Genomic DNA, 20,527 nt, shown 5'->3' with positions numbered 1-20,527 from the left:
GTATGGGACTTGGTGGTGGGGGAGGGTGGTTACAGATGCACTGCAGCGGGGCTCTCTCCTCCTGCCTCCGGTCCTGCAGAACATCCACAAGGCGCCGGAGCGTGTCCGTTTGCTCCCTCATCAGTCCAAGCAGCGTTTGAGTCGCCTGCTGGTCTTCCTGACGCCACCTCTCCTCCCGTTCCATGTTTGCTCTGTGCATTTGGGACAAGTTCTCCCTCCACTGTGTCTGCTGGGCTGCCTGGGCTCAGGAGCAGCACATTAGTTCTGAGAACATGTCCTCCCGCATCTTCTTCTTCCTCCGCCTAATCTGCGCTAGCCTCTGGGACTGTGATGCCACGCTGGGTTGGGAGACAGTCGCAGATGTGGCTGTGGGAATGGGAAAAAGGGAGTAAATTCCTCAGAAAGATAAATGTAGTTGTGAACAAAGAACATAGTCTTTCTCTGTGAACAAGACCATGCCCTGCACCTATCACATGCGCACTCAGGACAAGGTCGAATTTTCGGCCCTCGCCTTCAGTGCCTGTGGTCTTGCAGTGGCGATCTGAGAAGCGGGGCAGGACACCGGAATTTGTGTAGCGGGCAAACATGGTAAGCCGTAGACTTGTGGCTGCTTAAAACTTTAATAGTAGCACTGGCCTCCTTTCACATTGAAAGCAATGCCAGTCTCTGCTGCCAGCAATCAGGCAAGCATGAACTCTGCCCCTGTCCCACCCCCTCGCGGCTGTCCCAGGGAAAGATCCCTGTATGCTGCCCCTCTCCCGCCTCCACCGCGTCGCTGTAAAGCAGTCCCAATACTAACATTCCCCTCCCTAATTCAAAGCAGGGCATCATGAGCGACATCACCCTGATGAGGATCTTGGACAGCGAGAAGGAACGGATGCTTAGGGAAAGCCTGCAAAAACCAGGGCCGTATGCCGCCATGCTCTGCAGGGCAATGATCCCTGAGTACTTGATTGTCTCCTGGCGCGGAAACGTTTCGTACCAATAAGATCGCTCTCCCCAGGAACCTGATGAACAGGCTTGAACATTACCTCCAGGAGAGCTACGTTGAGATCTCCCATGAGGATTTCATCTCTATCCCCGGACATATAGACCGGATTTTGGTGTAGCTGCTCTGGCAGGGACTAAAGAGTGGAGCGTCTTGGGCAGCAGAATCATGAAAAACCGGACATTGTTAGATTTTTTTTAAATAGTTGGGACTAAATAGTTAAGCGCCTAAGGCAAAGAAATCATGAGAAACCCATTGTTAATATTATAAATATTCCAGTTCTGTTAAAAATAAATGTTTAGATGTTTAAATCACTTCATGAAAAACCCATTGTTAATATTATAAATATTCCAGTTCTGTTAAAAATAAATGTTTAGATGTTTAAAGCACTTACTGCTTGATCCTTCCCCTGATTCTGAGTCCGGGGTAACGGCTGGGGACGGTTGGTAGGGGATCTCGGTAAGGGTGATGAAGAGCTCCTGGCTGTCGGGGAAATCAGCGGTGCAAGCGCTGTCGACTGCCTCGTCCTCCTCATCTCCTTCCTCATCTTCCCCGTCCGCTAACATGTCCGAGGAACCGGCCGCGGACAATATCCCATCCTCAGAGTCCACGGTCAGGGGTGGGGTAGTGGTGGCGGCCGCTCCCAGGATGGAATGCAGTGCCTCGTAGAAACGGGATGTGTGGGGCTGGGATCCGGAGCGTCCGTTAGCCTCTTTGGTTTTTTGGTAGCCTTGTCTCAGCTCCTTGATTTTCACGTGGCACTGCATTGCATCTCGGCTGTATCCTCTCTCTGCCATGGCTTTAGAGATCTTCTCATACATCTTTGCATTCCGTCTTTTGGAGCGCAGCTCGGCAAGCACGGACTCATCGCCCCACACAGCGATGAGATCCAAGACTTCCCAATCAGTCCATGCTGGGGCCCTCTTTCTAGTCTGCGATTGCACGGCCATCTCTGCTGGAGAGCTCTGCATCGTTGCCAGTGCTGCTGAGCTCGCCACGATGTCCAAACAGGAAATGAGATTCAAACTGCCCAGACAGGAAAGGGAATTCAAATTTTCCCGGGGCTTTTCCTGTGTGGCTGGTCAGAGCATCCGAGCTCGGACTGCTGTCCAGAGCGTCAACAGAGTGGTGCACTGTGGGATAGCTCCCGGAGCTATTACCGTCGATTTCCATCCACACCTAGCCTAATTCGACATGGCCATGTCGAATTTAGCGCTACTCCCCTCGTTGGGGAGGAGTACAGAAGTCGAATTTAAGAGAGCTCTATGTCGAACTAAATAGCTTCGTGGTGTGGACGGGTGCAGGGTTAATTTGATGTAACAGCGCTAAATTGACATAAACGCCTAGTGTAGACCAGGCCTTAGAATGCCAACCAGGTTTCCACTTGGCTGCTTTCCCAGCACTTAGTTTCAGTTTCGTTTACTCCACTCTCCCTCTCTTCACATAAGGAATGAGATCAGAAACCTCACTGGCAGCAGACATCTCATCACTCTCTTGATTCTAATGGGGAATGGAAGGTAGGAGCGATTCTTCATTCCAGGGGACTAATTCTAATCAAGATCAGTGGGGTAAATCCTGAAACTCTCTCCCGTATTTTACCAGATTGATTTAATTAAGAGATTCTAATGCCAGAAGGGACCACTGTGATCATCTAGTCTGACTTGTATAGAACAGGCCAGGGATGGGAAAATGTACTGCCCCTCTGCGCCACATACAACAATCTTCAGAAGTTCGAGAGCCGGGGCATGCCTGCCAGGGCTCAGGGCTTCAGCCCTGCAGCGGGGTGGTGGGATTAGGGCAGGAATGGGCAAACCTTTTGGGCCGAGGGCCACATCTGGGTGGGGAAATTGTATTCAGGGCCGGGGCAGGGGGTTGGGGTGTGGGAGGGAGTGCAGGGTGTGTGGGGGGGGTGCGGTGTGCAGGATCAGGCTCAGGGAAAGGGATTGGGGCAGAGGAGGGGTGCAGGGTGTATGAGGGGGCTCAGGGAAGGGGGTTGGGGTGCAGGAGGGGTGCGGGGTGTGGCCGGGGGCTCATTGAGCAGAAGCCCTTAGCCCTACCACCTTGTGGCAGAAGCCCTGAGCTCCCCCAAACAGTCTAGCAGGCATAGAATGGGGTGGGCAATGGGGGCTCCGAAAGCTGCACTTTAACTGTAAAAGAGCCGCAGGCGGCTCACGAGCCACGGTTTGGCCACCCCGGCACAGGCCATATAACTTTCCTGAAATAATTCCTATTTGGATTAGATCATAGCTTTTAGAAAAAGCATCCAATCATGATTTTTTTTTAAAAAAAATCAAGAGTTTCCCTGAATAAGGGCAGAGTACAAACTGAGAAAGGAGCGCAGAATTTGTCCCCTTGTGATAAATCTACATACCCCAGTGCGGTAAGATTTTAATCTAGAAAAAGGACCTTTTGCAGTATGCAGAAAGGCAACCGCTGATAATACAGTTCCTGCTTATCAGATTGTTTTCACTAGTTTCCAGTGTGCTATTGAGAACTCGGATAGTGCCTGAGCTAGTTTGGGGAATATTATATCTGTGTCCTGTTGGGGATTTCCATTTGACTTTATGAGATCCTGTTTGTAACTGTAACTGGCACTGTGAATTAGATCATCTATTCGGTAGCAGATATTTAACACCTAGTGAGAAGCTCTGTCTAGAAGAGTGTGACAAACCAATCAAGGGGTCCTCCGCATTGAATGGCCCTCCCTGGGTCAAACAATGGGGTTACTACCAGCCAGAGCCTTTTCCTTTGCCTCTGAATGGGCTGTCTTCACAACAAGGGGGGTGGGGGAGACTGGACTTTCCTCCCCCCTCAAAACATGGCCCATGAGACAGCTGCAGTTTTACCCCCAGAAGGAGGGGTGAAGGCAGGATGGATCTTAGCTAAAGCCAAGGATAAAACCCAGCGGATCACAAAAGAGTGAGACTAGACTGGGGGGCGGGGGGCTTACATCCAGGAGTTTGTTGTTTTCCATAGATCTGTAACGGTTTTGTGCATTTTATGAGTCAAATGTGTGCGTGTGTGTTTAAGAAATTCCTTTGCTGAGCCTGTTTCCCTTGCTTTTCTGCCCCATTGTCCCTGAAGCGTGCAACTAGGAAACCAGAGCTCACACAGCCAATGGGACTGAGGAGGGAATGTGTTTAAGCAATTGGGGAGCTTGGAAGGGCTGTGGCATCGGTTTGGGGGTCTAGATATTCAAACTGCAGGGTCCCATTGCCAAGAAGGCTGTCAGACACAGGATCTGCACCTCGGGAGTAACCCAGAGCTAGGACAGCAAACAATTACTGCTCAAACCAAGACAGCTTAGCAGCACATGGGCTCCCATCATAACGGACTGGTGTCCAGTCAGAGAGCAGAACTGGACTAGGTTGTGAGAGTGACGAGGGTCAATTTAAAAACAATTATATGTTATGACAGATTTGGGAGTTATTGCCATGGAAATCCCCAGCACTGGCACATTCTTGTCTCTGTGTTTGTGCAGACCTCCTCCCTCTGAACCAAATCCCTGAGAGTCTCAACTCAAGTGTTACTAGATTTGAGACAGTGGGCCTGATCCTGCTCTCACTCTGGTGTAAAATCAGTGTGACTACACTGACTTGAACTGAGTTATTCTTGATTTAGGGCCCGAACCGCAGCCGACAGCAGTGAATAGAAAAACTCCCATTCGCTTCAATGACCTTTGGATCAGGCAATTGTACAAATGTGAGAGGAGATTCAAGTCCATTATTGGGAAATGTTTTCTTTCAATAGTCATGTGGATTTTGATTTGACTAGATTTGCAAAGCTCTCAGTTTTCTGTGACTATTCTAGTAGTGACACTTTGCTGGCACCAGTTCTTGTGAAAAGCAAGTGTTTTAACTCAGCTATTCACTAAAAGCAAGATTTGAATTGTACATTTCCCCATTCTCACTCTGTTGGTTAGTTATATAACGAACATAGTATTATTTCTGTTTGAATGGCTAGCCCAAACAGCATGAGTTTTGAATGACGAATATTGAAATCAAATATACAAGCCACAGTTAGCATTGTAGGGGTTCATTATATAAGTTACTTCCATAAGTAGTATAGTTACTAACTTGTGTACATATAGTGCAATTGCTTATAGTGGGGAGTATTTTGAGAGAAGAGGTAAAGCAGGACAAGGGCACAATCTAACTGTAGGATTGTGAATTCTTGGTTGCAGGGACCCTTGGCCAAATTCAGAAGTGATATGTAAGGTGGTGTAAGTTGGCTCCTCACAAGGCTCTTTTAGACCTACTTACACCTGTTTCAGAGGACAAAATTTGATCAGCAGCCTCTGGTTCATTCATCTCTGGGTAAGGGGCCATGGCTTCATACATACAGGGTATGTTTACACAGAGATGAAAGACCCGCGGCGCAGCCACAGCTGGCCTGGGTTAGCTGACTTGGGCTTGGGCTGTGGGGTGAAAAAATGCTATGTAGATGTTCGGGCTCAAACTGGAGCCTGAGCTCTAGGATCCTCCCACCTTGCAGGGTCCTAGAGCTCAGATTCCTACCTGAGCCTGAGTGTCTACACAGCAGTTTTTCAACCCCGGAGCCTGAACCTTGTAAGCTCGAGTCAGCTGACCCAGGCCAGCCGCATTTTTTCTATCCCAGTGTAGACATACCCACGGAGACCACGTTCATCAGTGGGAATCAAACCTGGCACTTCCAGCACTCTACTCTTTAATCCAGGGGTAGGCAACCTGTGGCACGCGTGCCAAAGGCGGCACGCGAGCTGATTTTCAGTGGCACTCACACTGCCCGGGTCCTGGCCACCAGTCCGGGGGGCTCTGCATTTTAATTTAATTTTAAATGAAGCTTCTTAAACGTTTTAAAAAACGTATTTACTTTACATACAACAATAGTTTAGTTATAGATTATAGACTTATAGAAAGAGACCTTCTAAAAACGTTAACATGTATGACTGGCACGCGAACCCTTAAATTCGAGTGAATAAATGAAGACTCGGCACACCACTCCTGAAAGGTTGCTGACCCCTGCTTTAAGCTAAAGGAACTGTTAACTATAACAGACCCTTAGCTTTGTTGCGGGCGCCACTAGAGGGCGCATGATCACACATGCTTACAAGGTTTTTTACCTACAAATCCCCCAAGTTAGGCCACATCTACACTATGAGGACAGGGATGCCACAGCTATGCCACAATAACCCCACAGTGTCGATGCAGCCAACAGTGGCAAAAGGGGTTTGTCCATCGCTGTAGGAATTCCACCTCCCTGAGCAATGGTAACCAGATCAACGAAGCATTCTTACATCCACCTCGCTGCATCTACACCAGGGGTTAGGTCAGCATAGCTATGCCAATCTAAATGTTAAGTGTCCTCCTAAAATAAAACTCATGCCAAGTGTCTGACAACCAGAGGAGTTCACCTACTAGCTGAGCTGTCATTTGTAAATAAGCATACCTGCAGGCACCACAGTCATCCGTGCAAATTAAACCTGGACCTTCAGAATCAAAGCCATAGCTTTGTGCCATTTACAAACTCTTCAGAATGAAAGCTTTCATTTAAAAAAAAAATGAAGACCTTTTCACCCTTTATGGTTGTAAAGATCAATTTCTGAATGTGACCTGTCTTAGAATGCTCTTTTGTGGTTATTGTTGTTTGATTCCAGCTCTTGTGATTTGGAAGCAATGGCTGCCAACGAGAAGCCTTCAGACATTATACGAAAGGCCCGAAGAAAACTAACAGATGTTCTTCAAACAGATCCAGAGGCTGTCTTGAGTGCTGTAGATGCCCATCTCCTGATTACAGAGAGAGAGTACTTCACACTGAGTCAAATAAACGATCCACAGAAGCTAATAGTGACACTGATTGAAACAGTACTCGAAAAGGGAGAATCGGCCCATGAGCAATTTCTAGATTGTATGGAAAACCTGCAACACACATTTCCAGGCTTAGAACCAATTTCTGAGTATTTAGAAGATGGTGAGTAAAATTTTCTTTCTAGTGGATTTTTTTAAGATCAAATAATATTTCAGATTATCTCTAAAGAATGATCCTCCTCTTAAGGAAAAATCTTCTACAATTTCATACAGAACGAACACCTTTCTATAGATTTTTTGAACCATCCTGTATAATTTAAAAGAGAGTCATCTTCCAAACAGCCTTTCATATCCATCACTCCATCTACTATATCTTTGTCTAATCTTTTACAATGGAGCAGGATGGGATCAGGTTACTAGACTCATTTTCACTTGTAGCTTAGGCAGAATTTGATCTCAGGAGTCCAGATGCTTTAAATTTCTTAAAAACTCTTTGATAAATCCTGTTAGATTTTTCCTAACGGACAATGTAAAAGCCTAGTTTAGTTCTTTTAAGGGTTTCATTCCTGGATCTATATCATAAATTACTTTTTTCATTTAAAAGAAATCCCCAGTGGATAATTGAAGAATATATCTATATCAAAGCAATGTGCTCATTTGATATAAAAGTAGATCACATCTCATCTGCCCATGACTCTCAGAACTTTCTAGAAATTATATTATATTATCTCTTCTTTGCACTTATGTTGTGTTACTATTGATGTGTGCTATCTCCAAGTACTCTGGTGTAATTTTGGAACGAAGGAAAATTGTAGTCTAGTGTCAAGAACACCAGAATATCAAGAATCTTGAAGAATCTGAATATCATTTTATCTGATATTGTTTTTTGAATCTTTAGATCCCAATAATGGAACTGAGAATCCAGAAGCTGCAGTGTTCTCAGAGAAAAAGAGTGGACCAGAAGATCCAGAAATGGTTGTATCGTCAGTGAAAAAGAATCTTCCTGAGAGCCCAGAAGCCACTGAGCCCTCAGAGAAAAGGAATGGAGCCGAGAGCCCAGAACCCGACAAATCCTCAGAGAAAGGGAACGGAGCTGAGAGCCCAGAACCCAACACATCCTCAGAGAAAGGGAACGGAGCTGAGAGTCCAGAACCCGACGCATCCTCAGAGAAAGGAAATGGAGCCGAGAGTCCAGAAGTCACCACATCTTCAGCAAAAGGAAATAGAGCAGAGAGCCCAGAAGCCACTGCATCCTCAGGAAAGGGGAAGGAATCTGAGATCCTAGAAGCTTCTGCAACCTCGGAGAAAGGGAAAGGAGCGAAGAGCCCAGAAGTCCCCCTGACTTCAGAGAAAGAGAATTCTGAAGGTTTATTGATCCTCAACATTTTGGGATTTAACCTTTAGGCCTTGTGCCCTGCCAAAGCTCCCAATGAAATCAATGAGGTTTAGCCAGAATAAGGCAGTTGGGTTTGGGACATACCATGTTTAAGAAACATTTAAGGTGTCATCCACCCTGTCTGCACGGTATTACACTATATCTGCAGATACAATGGTGAGAGACTTTCTAAAAGAATCACCTTTAGAATCCTTTAGTCTGTGACAACACATTCCCTTTTTTACCCATCATACGAACACATACTGTATGAGATTCAGCACTATGGTTTTACCAGATAGAAGCTTCCAAATTAGACAAGGAAAGAAACTCAGCAGTATTAGGTACAGTAGGTCAACACACACACACACACACACACACACACACACAATGGGTTAGCAAACACCTACAATGAAAAGTGAAGTTGCTAACTGGGACATGCTTGTGAATCTCATATTTTCTGTTATAAATAAACCTGCTGTAACTAACTCATGTCATGCCCTATTCTCATCTGATTAATGTTAATTGGACTAGAAGCAACAAGACAGTTACAAATACATGACCTTAGAGAGGTCATAGATTATAGGCTTTTGTGTAGGTTTTAAAAAGGCTTTTGTGAGGATATGTTAGGAATCTTTAAGATTAATAAACTGTCTTTCTGAAATGTAACCCTTTACTTTCTGGAACCAGAGCAATTGTTCCTACAAGCCCAAAATGAACGTATCGGACCTTGGAGAAACATGCCGGAGTCAGCACCAGCTGGTGACCTATTGGCAGCGAGGACTATTGAGAAGGAACCAGAGGGAGCCACTCCATCAAGAACACCAGCCAAAGGGTAATGTCTCTGAACAGTTATAATGAGCTGTGATTAGAGACTATTCCGAGATTTCTTGCACTATTGTGAAAATCTCAGTAGTAGACTTGAATTCTGGTTTCAGTCAGCCCTGTGTAAATCCAGAAAAATACCCCTGATGTCAGTGTGGTTAGGACCAGATTCTGATCTCAGTCACACCAGAGTAAATCCACGGTTATGCCAGTGAAGTTTCTCTGGATTCACAAGGATGTGAATGAGCAGAATTTGAATCTGAAAATCCACATGCTTTGTCAGCCCCAATTATAGTGCCACCAATGTATAAGTTCTTATACAGCCAAGTCCTCCAACCTGAGAAAGAGCCATAGAAGGCCCTTCATACAACAGAGCAGGTGTAGTTCTACTGTGCAGGGGAAGGATGTGGTAAGATCACTCAACAGGAGGTCTGCAATCCCCACATGCTACTCCATCGGTCAAGATAGGGGTGGTGCATCCACAGCAACAGAGATCTGCTACATTGGACAGAGGGATGCAGCTGCTCTGGGGTCTACTGGTGGCCTGAATCAGTCTGTAGAAGGCTCCCATTGCCCAGACCACCACAGCCCATTTGCTAGACCTGTGCAGTAGGCAGAGGAATTGGCCCATAGTGATTCAAAAGTTACATCCTATTTTGACACCATTTTGCTTCTTGTACAAATAACATTGGGTACCAATGAATCAACACATCTGTGTGGCCCCAGCAGCCCTATGTAAAATATTTACTAGACAGTCAACAGGGTCAACATTACAGCTGAACAAACCTCTCCATACAAAACCTGGTTTTCACTTCGTTCCAAGTTGTGTGATGCACCCAGGATTTAAACCAGGCATGTGAACAAAGCCTCTTATTTTTTGTTGCCTACACTTTTGCAGCTTCCTCAACAATGGCTGGTCTGAGTCCCAGTTCCTTGCTCTATAAGTTCCCAGGCAGGCCACCATCTCTTCTCCCTTGGGATACTGACACTCCCTCTATGGCCTCCCTAAGATTCCTCTTCTGTTGAGATTCCCATTTAGATGTCCATCGCCTCTGGCCTGGGCAATGGCAGTTCCCTCCTCTAATCTCACCTCCCCAGACTCCTCCATACAGTGTGCCTGATGCCCCTGCTGACTTCTCAAATGTCCACAGATCTATGTCCAACTTAGACCTATTCCCAGACAGTTCCGCTGGCACCTTGTTTATTTCAGGTTCCATTTCAGAACCGCCATCCATATGTTTCAAACCTCTGTCTTCCTCTACATCCTTTTGTGCGTCTAGCAGCCGCCATAATCACAGTATAGTGGTGCAAGAGCCTCTCTCTCTCTGCAAATCCCTACCATCTGGAACACCCAGCAACTTTCTACCTCATCAAGGTTTCTCCTATTTTAAGATCTTATCTGAAAATCTCTCTTTTCTCCCCTGTTTCTAAATATTTCAATTCTATCTTCCCCTGTTTTCCTTCTATTAACTTTATAGTTTTATTACAGTATTTAAAACTGTAATGCATTTGGAATACAGTTCATATAAAAGACAAGATACAAAATATAGTACCTACTTGTTTACAACTGACAGTATATGCGCTTGGTGCTGTACAATACCCAAAAATAAACTGAAAGCTCTTTGGAGCAGGGATTATCTAGAAAATATAGTTATACTGTGGATTATTGGCTTTTAAATATATAGCAGTTTTGATGGTGTAATACAAGCCTTGAACACTAGATAGAGCAACTAGCACAGAAGTATTCTGTTCAAAAGCACAGCGGGTTGAAATGAACATGTTGCATGGTGGGGAGAACAACAAAAGATTTTTAAGTATCAGAGGGGTAGCCGTGTTAGTCTGGATCTGTAAAAAGCGACAAAGAGTCCTTTGGCACCTTATAGACTAACAGATGTATTGGAGCATAGGCTTTCGTGGGTGAATGCCCACTTCGTCAGACGCAAGATTTTGAGTATTTTAAGTATCAGGGGGTAGCCGGGTTAGTCTGTATCATGTTAGTATTTTAAATTTGTCATGAACCTTTTTGTTTTGTTTGGGTGGAAAAAATTCTATTTTATCTTAATTTAAAAAAAATTTCCAATTAGACAAAAGTGGAAGAAAAGTAAAAAGTGAAAGCATTTTCCCCATGATTTCAGAGAAAAAAGTCAACTTTTATTTTAAAACTTGAAGAAGAGGAAAATTTCAATTGAAGTAACAATTTTCAACTCAAACATTTTAGGAGAAAACGTGTTTATTCTCCATCTCAAATTGTTTAACTTGCAGATTACCTGCTAATGTTCCAAGAATGCTACAAGACTAAGTATATTAAAGCTAACCATGGCTGCTTCACAAATCCTGTTCCTTGTTCTTTATATTAAAAAAAAAAATCTTTTCTGTCCTAGGACTTGTGATTTAGAAAAATCTGCTGGTGAAAAACCCTCAGAGATTATACGCAACAAAAGAAAAAAGTTAATTGAAATTTTTCAAAAAGACCTAGAACTCATCTTGGATGAATTACTCTCCCACTCCATTGTCACAGAGGAGGAATACAATACCTTGGATAAAACAGAGGAGGATCCCAAGAAGAAAATAAGAAAATTGTTGATTCTGATACAGAAAAAGGGGGAATCAGCCTGCCAGCAATTTCTGGAGTGTTTAGAAATTGTATTTCCAGGTATAGATCAGGATTTATATTTAAGCTATGGTGCTTAAATATTATTTTTATTTTTCAAATTGAATATGTCCACATTTCCAATCAGAGATCTATATTAAGAAATATATATTTTAATGTAAATGTCTATGCAGAAAAGGAACAATGTTAAGTCCTGGCTACACTCTGTCAGTTGTTTTCAACCCAGCTCACAAGCAGACCAGCTAGGTAACCCACACAGTGAGGAACCATACATTAACCCTGTTGTGTGTAGATATGAATTGCACATGGAATAAACCATTTTAGAAGATGGATCCAGATTCAGTGAATATCTGTAGTGTAGACAGGCCCAAAGATAACGTAGTCAATATACAACAACATTATCTTCTGATGGAGAATTAATTGAGAAGACCATCATAATCTGTCATTCTGTCAGTCTTAACTCAATTCTAGATACACAGCTCAGACCTTGTTAAAAAAGTTTTATGAGAGCTTCTGAGTGTATAGATCTCATACCTCTCACTGCCTCCATCCCCTGTACTCTAATGTTTTGCACCTTGCAGAGAGAAAGGTGCTATCTTCCCACTTCACTGTCGGATAATTTATGCATCATGACTCCGTTAATAGGACTTATACCAAATCCTATACATCAGTGGCAGAAAGCACTCTGATATCAACACCAAAATAACCCAACACCAGCAGCCCCTCCTATCAATTTGTCTCTGAATATTTCTGTTCTTGGTAGAACAGGGAGATCCCTGGAGGGTCTGCCCTTAGGACAATCTCAGTGGGGGTTTTTTTAGGGAATTTAGCCAAATCGCAGACCCTTATGTCCATCTCACATTACACATTTTTTCTAGGTTATCTTCAGAGTAAAAGAACTCCCCGTCTCATTTCTTTGTCAATGGAAGCAGAGAGTGACCTTATTTTTTTATTCAGTGACAGATGTAATTAAACTGAAACAGAGCTTTTTTAGGGGCTGACCCACGACTGTGGAATTAACTCTCCCAGGAACTAAGGACCATCACAAACCGCACCAACTTCTGGCCAAAGTGCAAGGTGTCTTTCATTGGCCTTGCGCTCTCTAATATATATTTCTTTTTAAAAATCCAAAACAAAACACACCCCTGCTCACCCTTCTGGGGATAGGCCGAGAGAACAAACAATTGACAGAGGTGCATCATGCTGCTTAATGCATTGCTGGAAGGTGCTCGGATACTTCTGTGATGAGTGTGGTGTAAGAACCTGTAGAAAAGAGAATTTCACTTAATGCAGTTTTCCTCTTGGCTCCCTTGCCAAATTGTTTTATTCCAGAGGAGAAAGCTGACACCCCGCAAGTACCAGAGCTGGTAGAGAAAGACCTTCCTAAAGGTATTGCCTCTTACAACCCTTCCTGCTGGCTACTGTATCACATTATTGTAAATGATAATGGTAACTACCTTCGAACTAGTTTTGACAATTTTACTAGATATTACTATTTATTGATATAATTCTCTGAATGTTATAACACAGGAAGACAACTATAATCCAGCCACTGGTTCATTAAGTGCCTTATCCATATCCCATTGAAATCTATAGGAGCCTTTCCACTGGCTTCAGCGGGAGCTGGATCAGTCACTGTGCTAATAGATAGGGGCCCCAATTATAGACGAGGATCCTAGATGCTACTGCAGTACAAACCATAAATATAATAATTGAGAAAATATATTTAGCCAGTTGCTGAGTGGGGAGCTGTCTGTCAGCCACGGCAGCAGCAGAACAGTTTTTAGAGGCAGAGGTGGGTTTACAAATTGACTTTTTTGCCCTAATAGGGCACATTAAATTTGGGGGAAAGGAGAGTAATAAGTTTCACTCAAAAAGTGCTAAATAAAGGAAACACTTGAGAATTTTAAAGTTAGTGTGGTATTTCCCTCGCTGTTACAGTAGTTCTCTGGTTATTTTCACTGAGAGAGAGTAGTGACTCAAAGCAAAATGATTAGTAATATGGTAATACTATGATTGTCAGTTCAGGACCATACTTTGTAGGGAATCTGAGTTTACTATCCTCACAATACCAACTAATTTCTGTATGTTTAATTTGAGCATTGAATCTGTGAAATATTTTGGTTAAGACCGTATTTTTTCTGGTAGTAGCACAAAAAGTTTTAGAAATGAGTAGATTTCCATCTTTCTTCCCAGCATGCTTTTCCTCACTGTATGTTCAGATTTTCGGTCGACTCCTCTTTGCAAGTTCTACAAGACTATTTCCTAAAGTTCAGTTTCTGTACAATTGAGTATAACAGTATCAGGTCAGGTTTCAGAGTAGCAGCCGTGTTAGTCTGTATCTGCAAAAAGAACAGGAGTACTTGCGGCACCTTAGAGACTAACAAATTTATTTGAGCATAAGCTTTCGTGGGCTACTGTCCAGCCCACTTCATCGGATGCTTATGCTCAAATAAATGTGTTAGTCTCTAAGGTGCCACAAGTACTCTTGTTCTTTTTAGTATTAGGTCAGTGTTAGAAGAGGCAAGCCAGTTGAACTGCAACTGGATATACAGCCAACATCCATGGACCTTTTAAGTCCAAATTTTGGAGTAATGTTCTCATAGTCCAATCAAAGCAAGAACTCCAACACAGTTAGATTAAAATTAAGAGTTTGAAAAGGCTTCTTTCAGCCTAATTTCTAAATTACTGTAAGCAAAACAAAAAATCAAACAACAAAGGTTTTATGCAGTCAAATTTAAGTCTCACAAAAGAGGAAAATCCCAGATCACCTTCCCACCTTTCCCCTAAGGAAGGTCTGATAAATACAAATCCTCAGATCATCTCCTTCTAGTAGAGTGTTGATGAAATTGTTTATTTCTTGCCTGATGGTCCTTGATACACTGACAACCTCTGCACTCGGGACATTCAGCAGTGTTTTTTTCTGCTACTCAGTAAATATAGAGACTTAGTAATTAAATGGTGATAATATATTTTCCTTTGGATTTCTTCCTAGATTCTTTAATTCGGGAGCAAGAAGTTGCTATTCAGCAAGACCCAGAACAAAAGCAAAAAGACCTTCCCAAAGGTAGTCCTCATATAATTTTCCATGTGCATGTGTCATTAGTATTGCATCTCATTAGTTAACAATACTATTAGATTTATGATGGCTTTGAATATTTTAGCTAATATAATCCATACAAAAACACTAAGCCTTAGTCCTTAGTAGTTTAGAACATCTCCATTTAAAACCCCAGGATTAATGATGTAGCAGATGCAGGAGTCCTCAGATACCACTGTGAGGGGTACTGTATAAATCTCTAGACAGGATAGATATGTTAGTAACGCACTGTACATATTATCAGACTAGAAGGCACAAAGGCAGCTGCATATAGCAGTGAGCTGTGAGAAGGCCTGATTTGTGAGTGGTATTATGACCCTCGACTCTCCAAAGAAGAGAGCACATTGTATCATGGAAGACGTGGATTTGTCCTCAGGTGAGGCTGCAGTTGTCTATATGTCCCTATAAATCATTTTTATGGGAGAGGAATGAAGAAAGGTTGGGAACATGGGCAAGATTAAAAAAATCACTAATGTCCATCGTTGACTGTTAACAGCAACATACTAACAGAGGGAAAACTAAGAATACAGAGCAATCTAAATAATTATTGAAGCGCATGAGAAGTGTAGCTCCTTGATGTATCTGTCACTTCTATGTATTGCCATCCTCTAATTACAGCTTTGCATCACTACCCTAGTGTCACAATCAACAATTGCCAAACAATATCACAAAAATCACAATGACCCTGCTTCTCCACTGCATCCCACTGCAACTCAGAGGTAGTGAGGAGTGGTCAGTGCAGGGAGCCGATTACATCTCCCTGATCCTCAACATCCCAGAACCTGTGGAAATTAGAGCAGCCTGGGGCCTACACTAGTTTATGCCACTAATGCAAGGTCTGTAACAAACATCATGCCAGGGGAGGATCAGATATAGTACTCCTCCACTCCACAACACCACTTATGTCTCCCTGTGCTAGGGATTTGGGGGGCTGAGAGCCACATCTGCCAACTTTCCACAAGTTGAGAGTTCTCCTACTCAGGAGGAATTCTACACAGGTTCTCTCAGGCCATTTCCCACCACCTAGGTAGCACAAGTGGCCTTTGCAAATAAGATAATTCAGCCCTCTATTTTCGGCTCTGAAATTTATGTTCATATTTTAACACTTTTCTACAGAGAGAAGAAAAGCATTCAGAGAAGTTCTTTCCAAGTTAAAATTACAGAAGTATGAAAGCAGAAAGCTCGGGATGAATGATGTCCTGGAAATCAACTCAGGAAGTTTAAAGGACTGGACTCCTCGAAAATTAAGAGATTTACCATGGCATTTCCTGAGGAAGGTCATGGCTTTGAATGTGACAGCCAGAAGCACAAGCTTTAGGTGTGGGGCACCTCATGATCAAGGAACCAGGGTGGATGAGGAGGAACAAGGTATCGATGAACAAATTTTCTTTTTTAGTGACTCTGACACTAAAGTCTCTGTGAATCCACTTGATCTTCTCTGTGCCGTTCTGCTTTGTTCAGACAGTTTCCTACAGCAGGAGATCCTGTCCAAAATGTCCATGTGCCAGTTTGCCCTCCCTCTGCTGCTACCTGCCCTCGACACCCCCAAGTGCAACCTAATGCTGTGGGCCATGAGGGACATTGTGAGGAAGTGGAGGCCGCACTCCCTGGCAGAGAGCAGAGGGTTCAGAGAGGAGAGCCTGGTGCTCACAGCAATGCCAACCATTTCCTTTGTGCGGATGGGAAGCTGTAGCTTCTCCAAGTCCAAACTCCTCAATGAGGTTCTCAGCCCCTCCCAGCAGCACCACGATTTCTTTATCCATCAGGATTTGTCATCTGGGAACGTCCCTCGTGAAATCGCAGATGGGTTAATAGAAATTTCCTGGTTTTTCCCTGGTGGGAGGAAGAATTTGGATCTTTTCTCAGAACCTGTGGCAGTTACAAATCTACGTGGAGACATTGAATCTCACTGGCTGCAGTTCAGCTTTTTAACAGAGGTCTCCTCAGCTGTGTTCATATTTGCTGAAAACATCACTGAAAGAGAGTACACTCTATTATCATCTTTGAAAGAATCCACAACTAAATACTACTTCATTCTCAACCGCCAGGCTGGGAGATCCAGTGAAACTCTGGCATTCCTTAACAGATTAGCCCCTGTGCTGAAACTGAAAAATTCACATATGCTGATGAAAGATAGCAGCACAAATAAAGCAAAATTTGTGGAAAAGCTGCAGTTCACCATACAAAGCATAATGAACTCTTCTCCCAAGAGGATAGGTATAGAAGATATGGCTGTGATAGCGCGTGAACTAGGAATCCAAATAGATGAAGACCGTGTGGAATGTCAGACTGCGAGCAACTGCGTTAAAGAAATCACCACAGAAATAAAGGATGTGGCATATTACAAACAAGAAAGGCTGAGGCTCCAAGGGGACCTATGGAAAAGCCTGGCTAAAGTGGAAAAAGAAATGTGCCGAATGAGAAGGCAGGGGGATATCCCTGCTGAGAAATATAAATCTCAGCTGAAAGATAAAATGTTGGAATTACGTAAACAACAGAATAAATGTGACCTTACTGATGGTTTGACTAAATTCATTGATGCAATACAACATCTTCTTCCATTAGAAAAACATTATTTCCTGAAATGGATGAAATTTCAGCTGGATCACATTGCTAGGGGGAATCTTTCTAAACTACGGGCTGAATACAAAGAGAAATGCAAGTCTTTAGGAGATGACCCCAAACAGTTGGCAGAACTAGATAAATTAATATCTTCCACTTCTTTAGGGGTTGAGCATTTCATGCGTGAGTTGGGGCAGTTTTATGAGGCTGAACACTCAATGGTTAAAGAAGGCAAAATTCTAAAAAGTGGAAGACAATTCACCCACCTCCCAGGCATAGCAGCTGACCTGATGCTGGAAGGGTTTCCTATTGAGCTGATTGATGGAGATGCATCCAACATCCCACTGCAGTGGGTGACAGATGTTCTGACTGAGCTCCATGCCAAGCTCAGGGGAAGGTCCAAAATGCTGGTTCTAACAGTGCTGGGAGTGCAGAGCACTGGGAAATCCACCCTCCTCAACACCATGTTCGGCCTGCAGTTTGCAGTGAGCAGTGGCCGATGTACGCGAGGAGCCTTCATGTTGCTCATTCAGGTTACAGAGATCTTAAAAAAGGAGCTGGGCTGTGATTTCATCTTGGTGATAGACACAGAAGGCTTGAAAGCCCCTGAACTGGCCAAACTGGAGGACAGTTATCAACATGACAATGAGCTGGCCACCCTGGTGATTGGACTGAGTGACATAACTATCGTTAACATGGCCATGGAGAACGCCACCGAAATGAAGGATATTCTGCAAATTGTGGTCCATGCATTTCTCAGAATGGAAAAAATAGGGCATAAGCCAAACTGCCAGTTTGTGCATCAGAACGTCAGTGATGTGTCTGCACATGAACAAAACATGAGGGACAGGAAGCACCTCCTGGAGCAGCTGAATGAAATGATCAAAGCTGCAGCAAAGATGGAAAAACTAAACAAGGAAATAAAATTTTCTGATATCATGGAGTATGATCTGGAAAAACACAATTGGTACATCCCTGGGCTGTGGCATGGAGTCCCTCCCATGGCTCCGGTGAATATGGGATACAGTGAAAAAGTGTATGAGTTAAAGAGGTATCTGTTTGAATTCATAAAGAACCGTTCACTTAAAAGAACCCCCAAGGACGTTCCACAGTTTATTGAATGGGTCAAGAGTCTGTGGAATGCTGTCAAACATGAGAATTTCATCTTCAGCTTTAGAAACAGCCTCATAGCTGAAGCCTATAACCAGCTCTCTGTGAAGTATTCTGAGTGGGAATGGGATTTCCGCAAGGAAATGCACCTCTGGATAACTGAAAAAGAAACTGCCATTCAGAATCTTTCTCCTGATGAACTAGAAGCTGATAAGTCACAATATGAAATGCAACAGAAACTACTGTGTGGAGAACAGAGAATTCTGGAGCTTTTAAAACAATATTTTGAAAGCGGGGCAGCAAATCTGCATCTGATAGAAAAGTACAGGGAAGATTTTATCAGAAGTGCAAAGAGCCTGAAAACTGAGCTGGAAAGTTATTCATTTAAGAAATGTAAGGAAGCCATTCACATTAAAAAAGGCCAGCACAAGATAGCCAATATCCAGGCTGAGTACATGAAAGTAATTGAAGGGAAAGTGGACATGCTTTTAGACCAATGCAGGAGAAAAGAAAGTAAGTTGGAAAATAAAGAATTGGAAATGGAATTTGAAAAAATGTGGAAAGAAACATTTTCAGAACTATCGCCCATTTGTTTACAGAAACATGAAATTCATGAAGATATAGAGTTCCAGCTGAGAAAAGACCTGGATAACAGAGGGAGTTCGGTCAATCAGAAGATACAAAAAGCGGGAAGCTTGATGAATTATAGAATTAACTCTTTCACGATGAGAACTGAATATTTAGACTTTTCATTTACCTCAGCTGTGAAACGTTGGTTTACAAAAAAACGGTCACAGAAAACAGAAAAACTTGCTGAATCCTTGATGGCCCAATGTAATAGTTACATTGAAGAGAGAGTCTATTCCAAGGCAGACTATGATGAAACCTATTGCAGAGAATTGTTGCATTTGATCAATGAGAAACTTCAACGGGAGGAAGTGAAAAAACTGCAGACTTCTGTTGGCTTTGAAGTTGATCTGAAACTTCACATTTTGGGGGAAGCCGCTCATGCATTTCAGAAGATGCATGACGATTTTCTCAAGGAAAATGATCCCCAGCAACGACTGGAGAAGCTGAAACCTCAGTATTTCTCTACATTTAGAGACCATTACTTGGAAAAAGATGCCCGACAAAATAGAGCCAAGGAGTTCTGTGATCAGTGTCTCAAACCTGCCTTAATGGATTATGTTAGCAAAAGACTCGGACTGGAAATAGTGGATGACATTCTTAGCAGCGGACAGTCTATTGAATATGCCAGCCGGAGCTTTTTCCAGTTCACTGTGCAGAAGAAGCTGTTAGAAGATGGGAACTTCAACAACTATGTGAAATACATTCTCAACTATGAAAAGTTTGTCAAAGCTTGGATATGGAGGCACATATTAGATTACTACAGAGAGGCTGAGGATCTGGAAGATCTAGAGGAAGAAATTCTATCCACGATAATAAAGAAAGTCAGGGATGCTCTGGAGAAAGCCAAAGATGAAAGTATTACGACAGTCTCAGCGTTTCTAAACAACTTTTGTAAAGTGCTGCAGAAGGACCTAGTCATTTCCAAGGATAGCTTGGTGGGGATACAGTTTAAAAACACAGCAGATCCAGCTCAATTTTCTACTTTTATTCAAACCTTCCTTCCTGATCTTCAGAAACAAATACTAGCTGAATTGAAAGATTTGGAAATTAAATCAAAGCTCTCCCATCTGCCACTGAAGCCCCAGGATGAAATCTTCAAGCGAGTGTTTGGCTGTGGGAAGCAGTGTCCATTCTGTAAAGTGCCCTGCGAAGCAGGAGGAGGGAATCATAAGGAGCATTTTGCATCAGTACATCGTCCTCAAGGGCTAGGAAGATACCAAAATCTGGTAACAGAAAACCTTACCTATTCTCTATGTTCTTCTGATGTGGTTTCCAACACTGAATTTAGAAATTCAGACACAGATTGGAAGGATCATCCTTATAAAGATTATCGTCAATATTACCCGCACTGGCGCATTCAGCCAGATCCTAGCATTACTGCTTCTGATTACTGGAAATTTGTTTTTAAGGAGTTCAATCAACAGTTTGCGAAGGAGTATGGTGCTAAACCAGCCAATCTCCCAGCAGACTGGCAAAAAATAACCAAAGAACAGGCTCTGGAGAGCCTAAAGGAAGCATTTACTATGAAATAAACATGCAGACA

The 20,527-nt window shown here is 43.1% G+C and overlaps 1 protein-coding gene across 1 annotated transcript; it reads left to right on the top strand.

Annotated features, from left to right (window-relative positions):
* Nucleotides 1-14,994: 14,994 nt before the first annotated feature.
* LOC112106339 (up-regulator of cell proliferation-like) lies at nt 14,995-20,516 on the top strand. Its single transcript, XM_026659116.1, has 2 exons — nt 14,995-15,058; nt 15,799-20,516. Exons 1-2 carry the CDS (start codon nt 14,995-14,997, stop codon nt 20,514-20,516), a joined length of 4,782 nt encoding a protein of 1,593 aa, XP_026514901.1.
* The last annotated feature ends 11 nt before the right edge of the window (nt 20,517-20,527 follow it).

This window comes from Terrapene carolina, unplaced genomic scaffold (assembly GCF_002925995.2).
Source record: "Terrapene carolina triunguis isolate 2854851 unplaced genomic scaffold, T_m_triunguis-2.0 Scaffold571, whole genome shotgun sequence".
In the NCBI taxonomy this organism is placed as follows: Eukaryota; Metazoa; Chordata; order Testudines; family Emydidae; genus Terrapene; species Terrapene triunguis.
The sequence above is the reverse complement of the archived record's forward strand: the minus strand, read 5'-3'. Positions and strand labels throughout refer to the sequence as shown.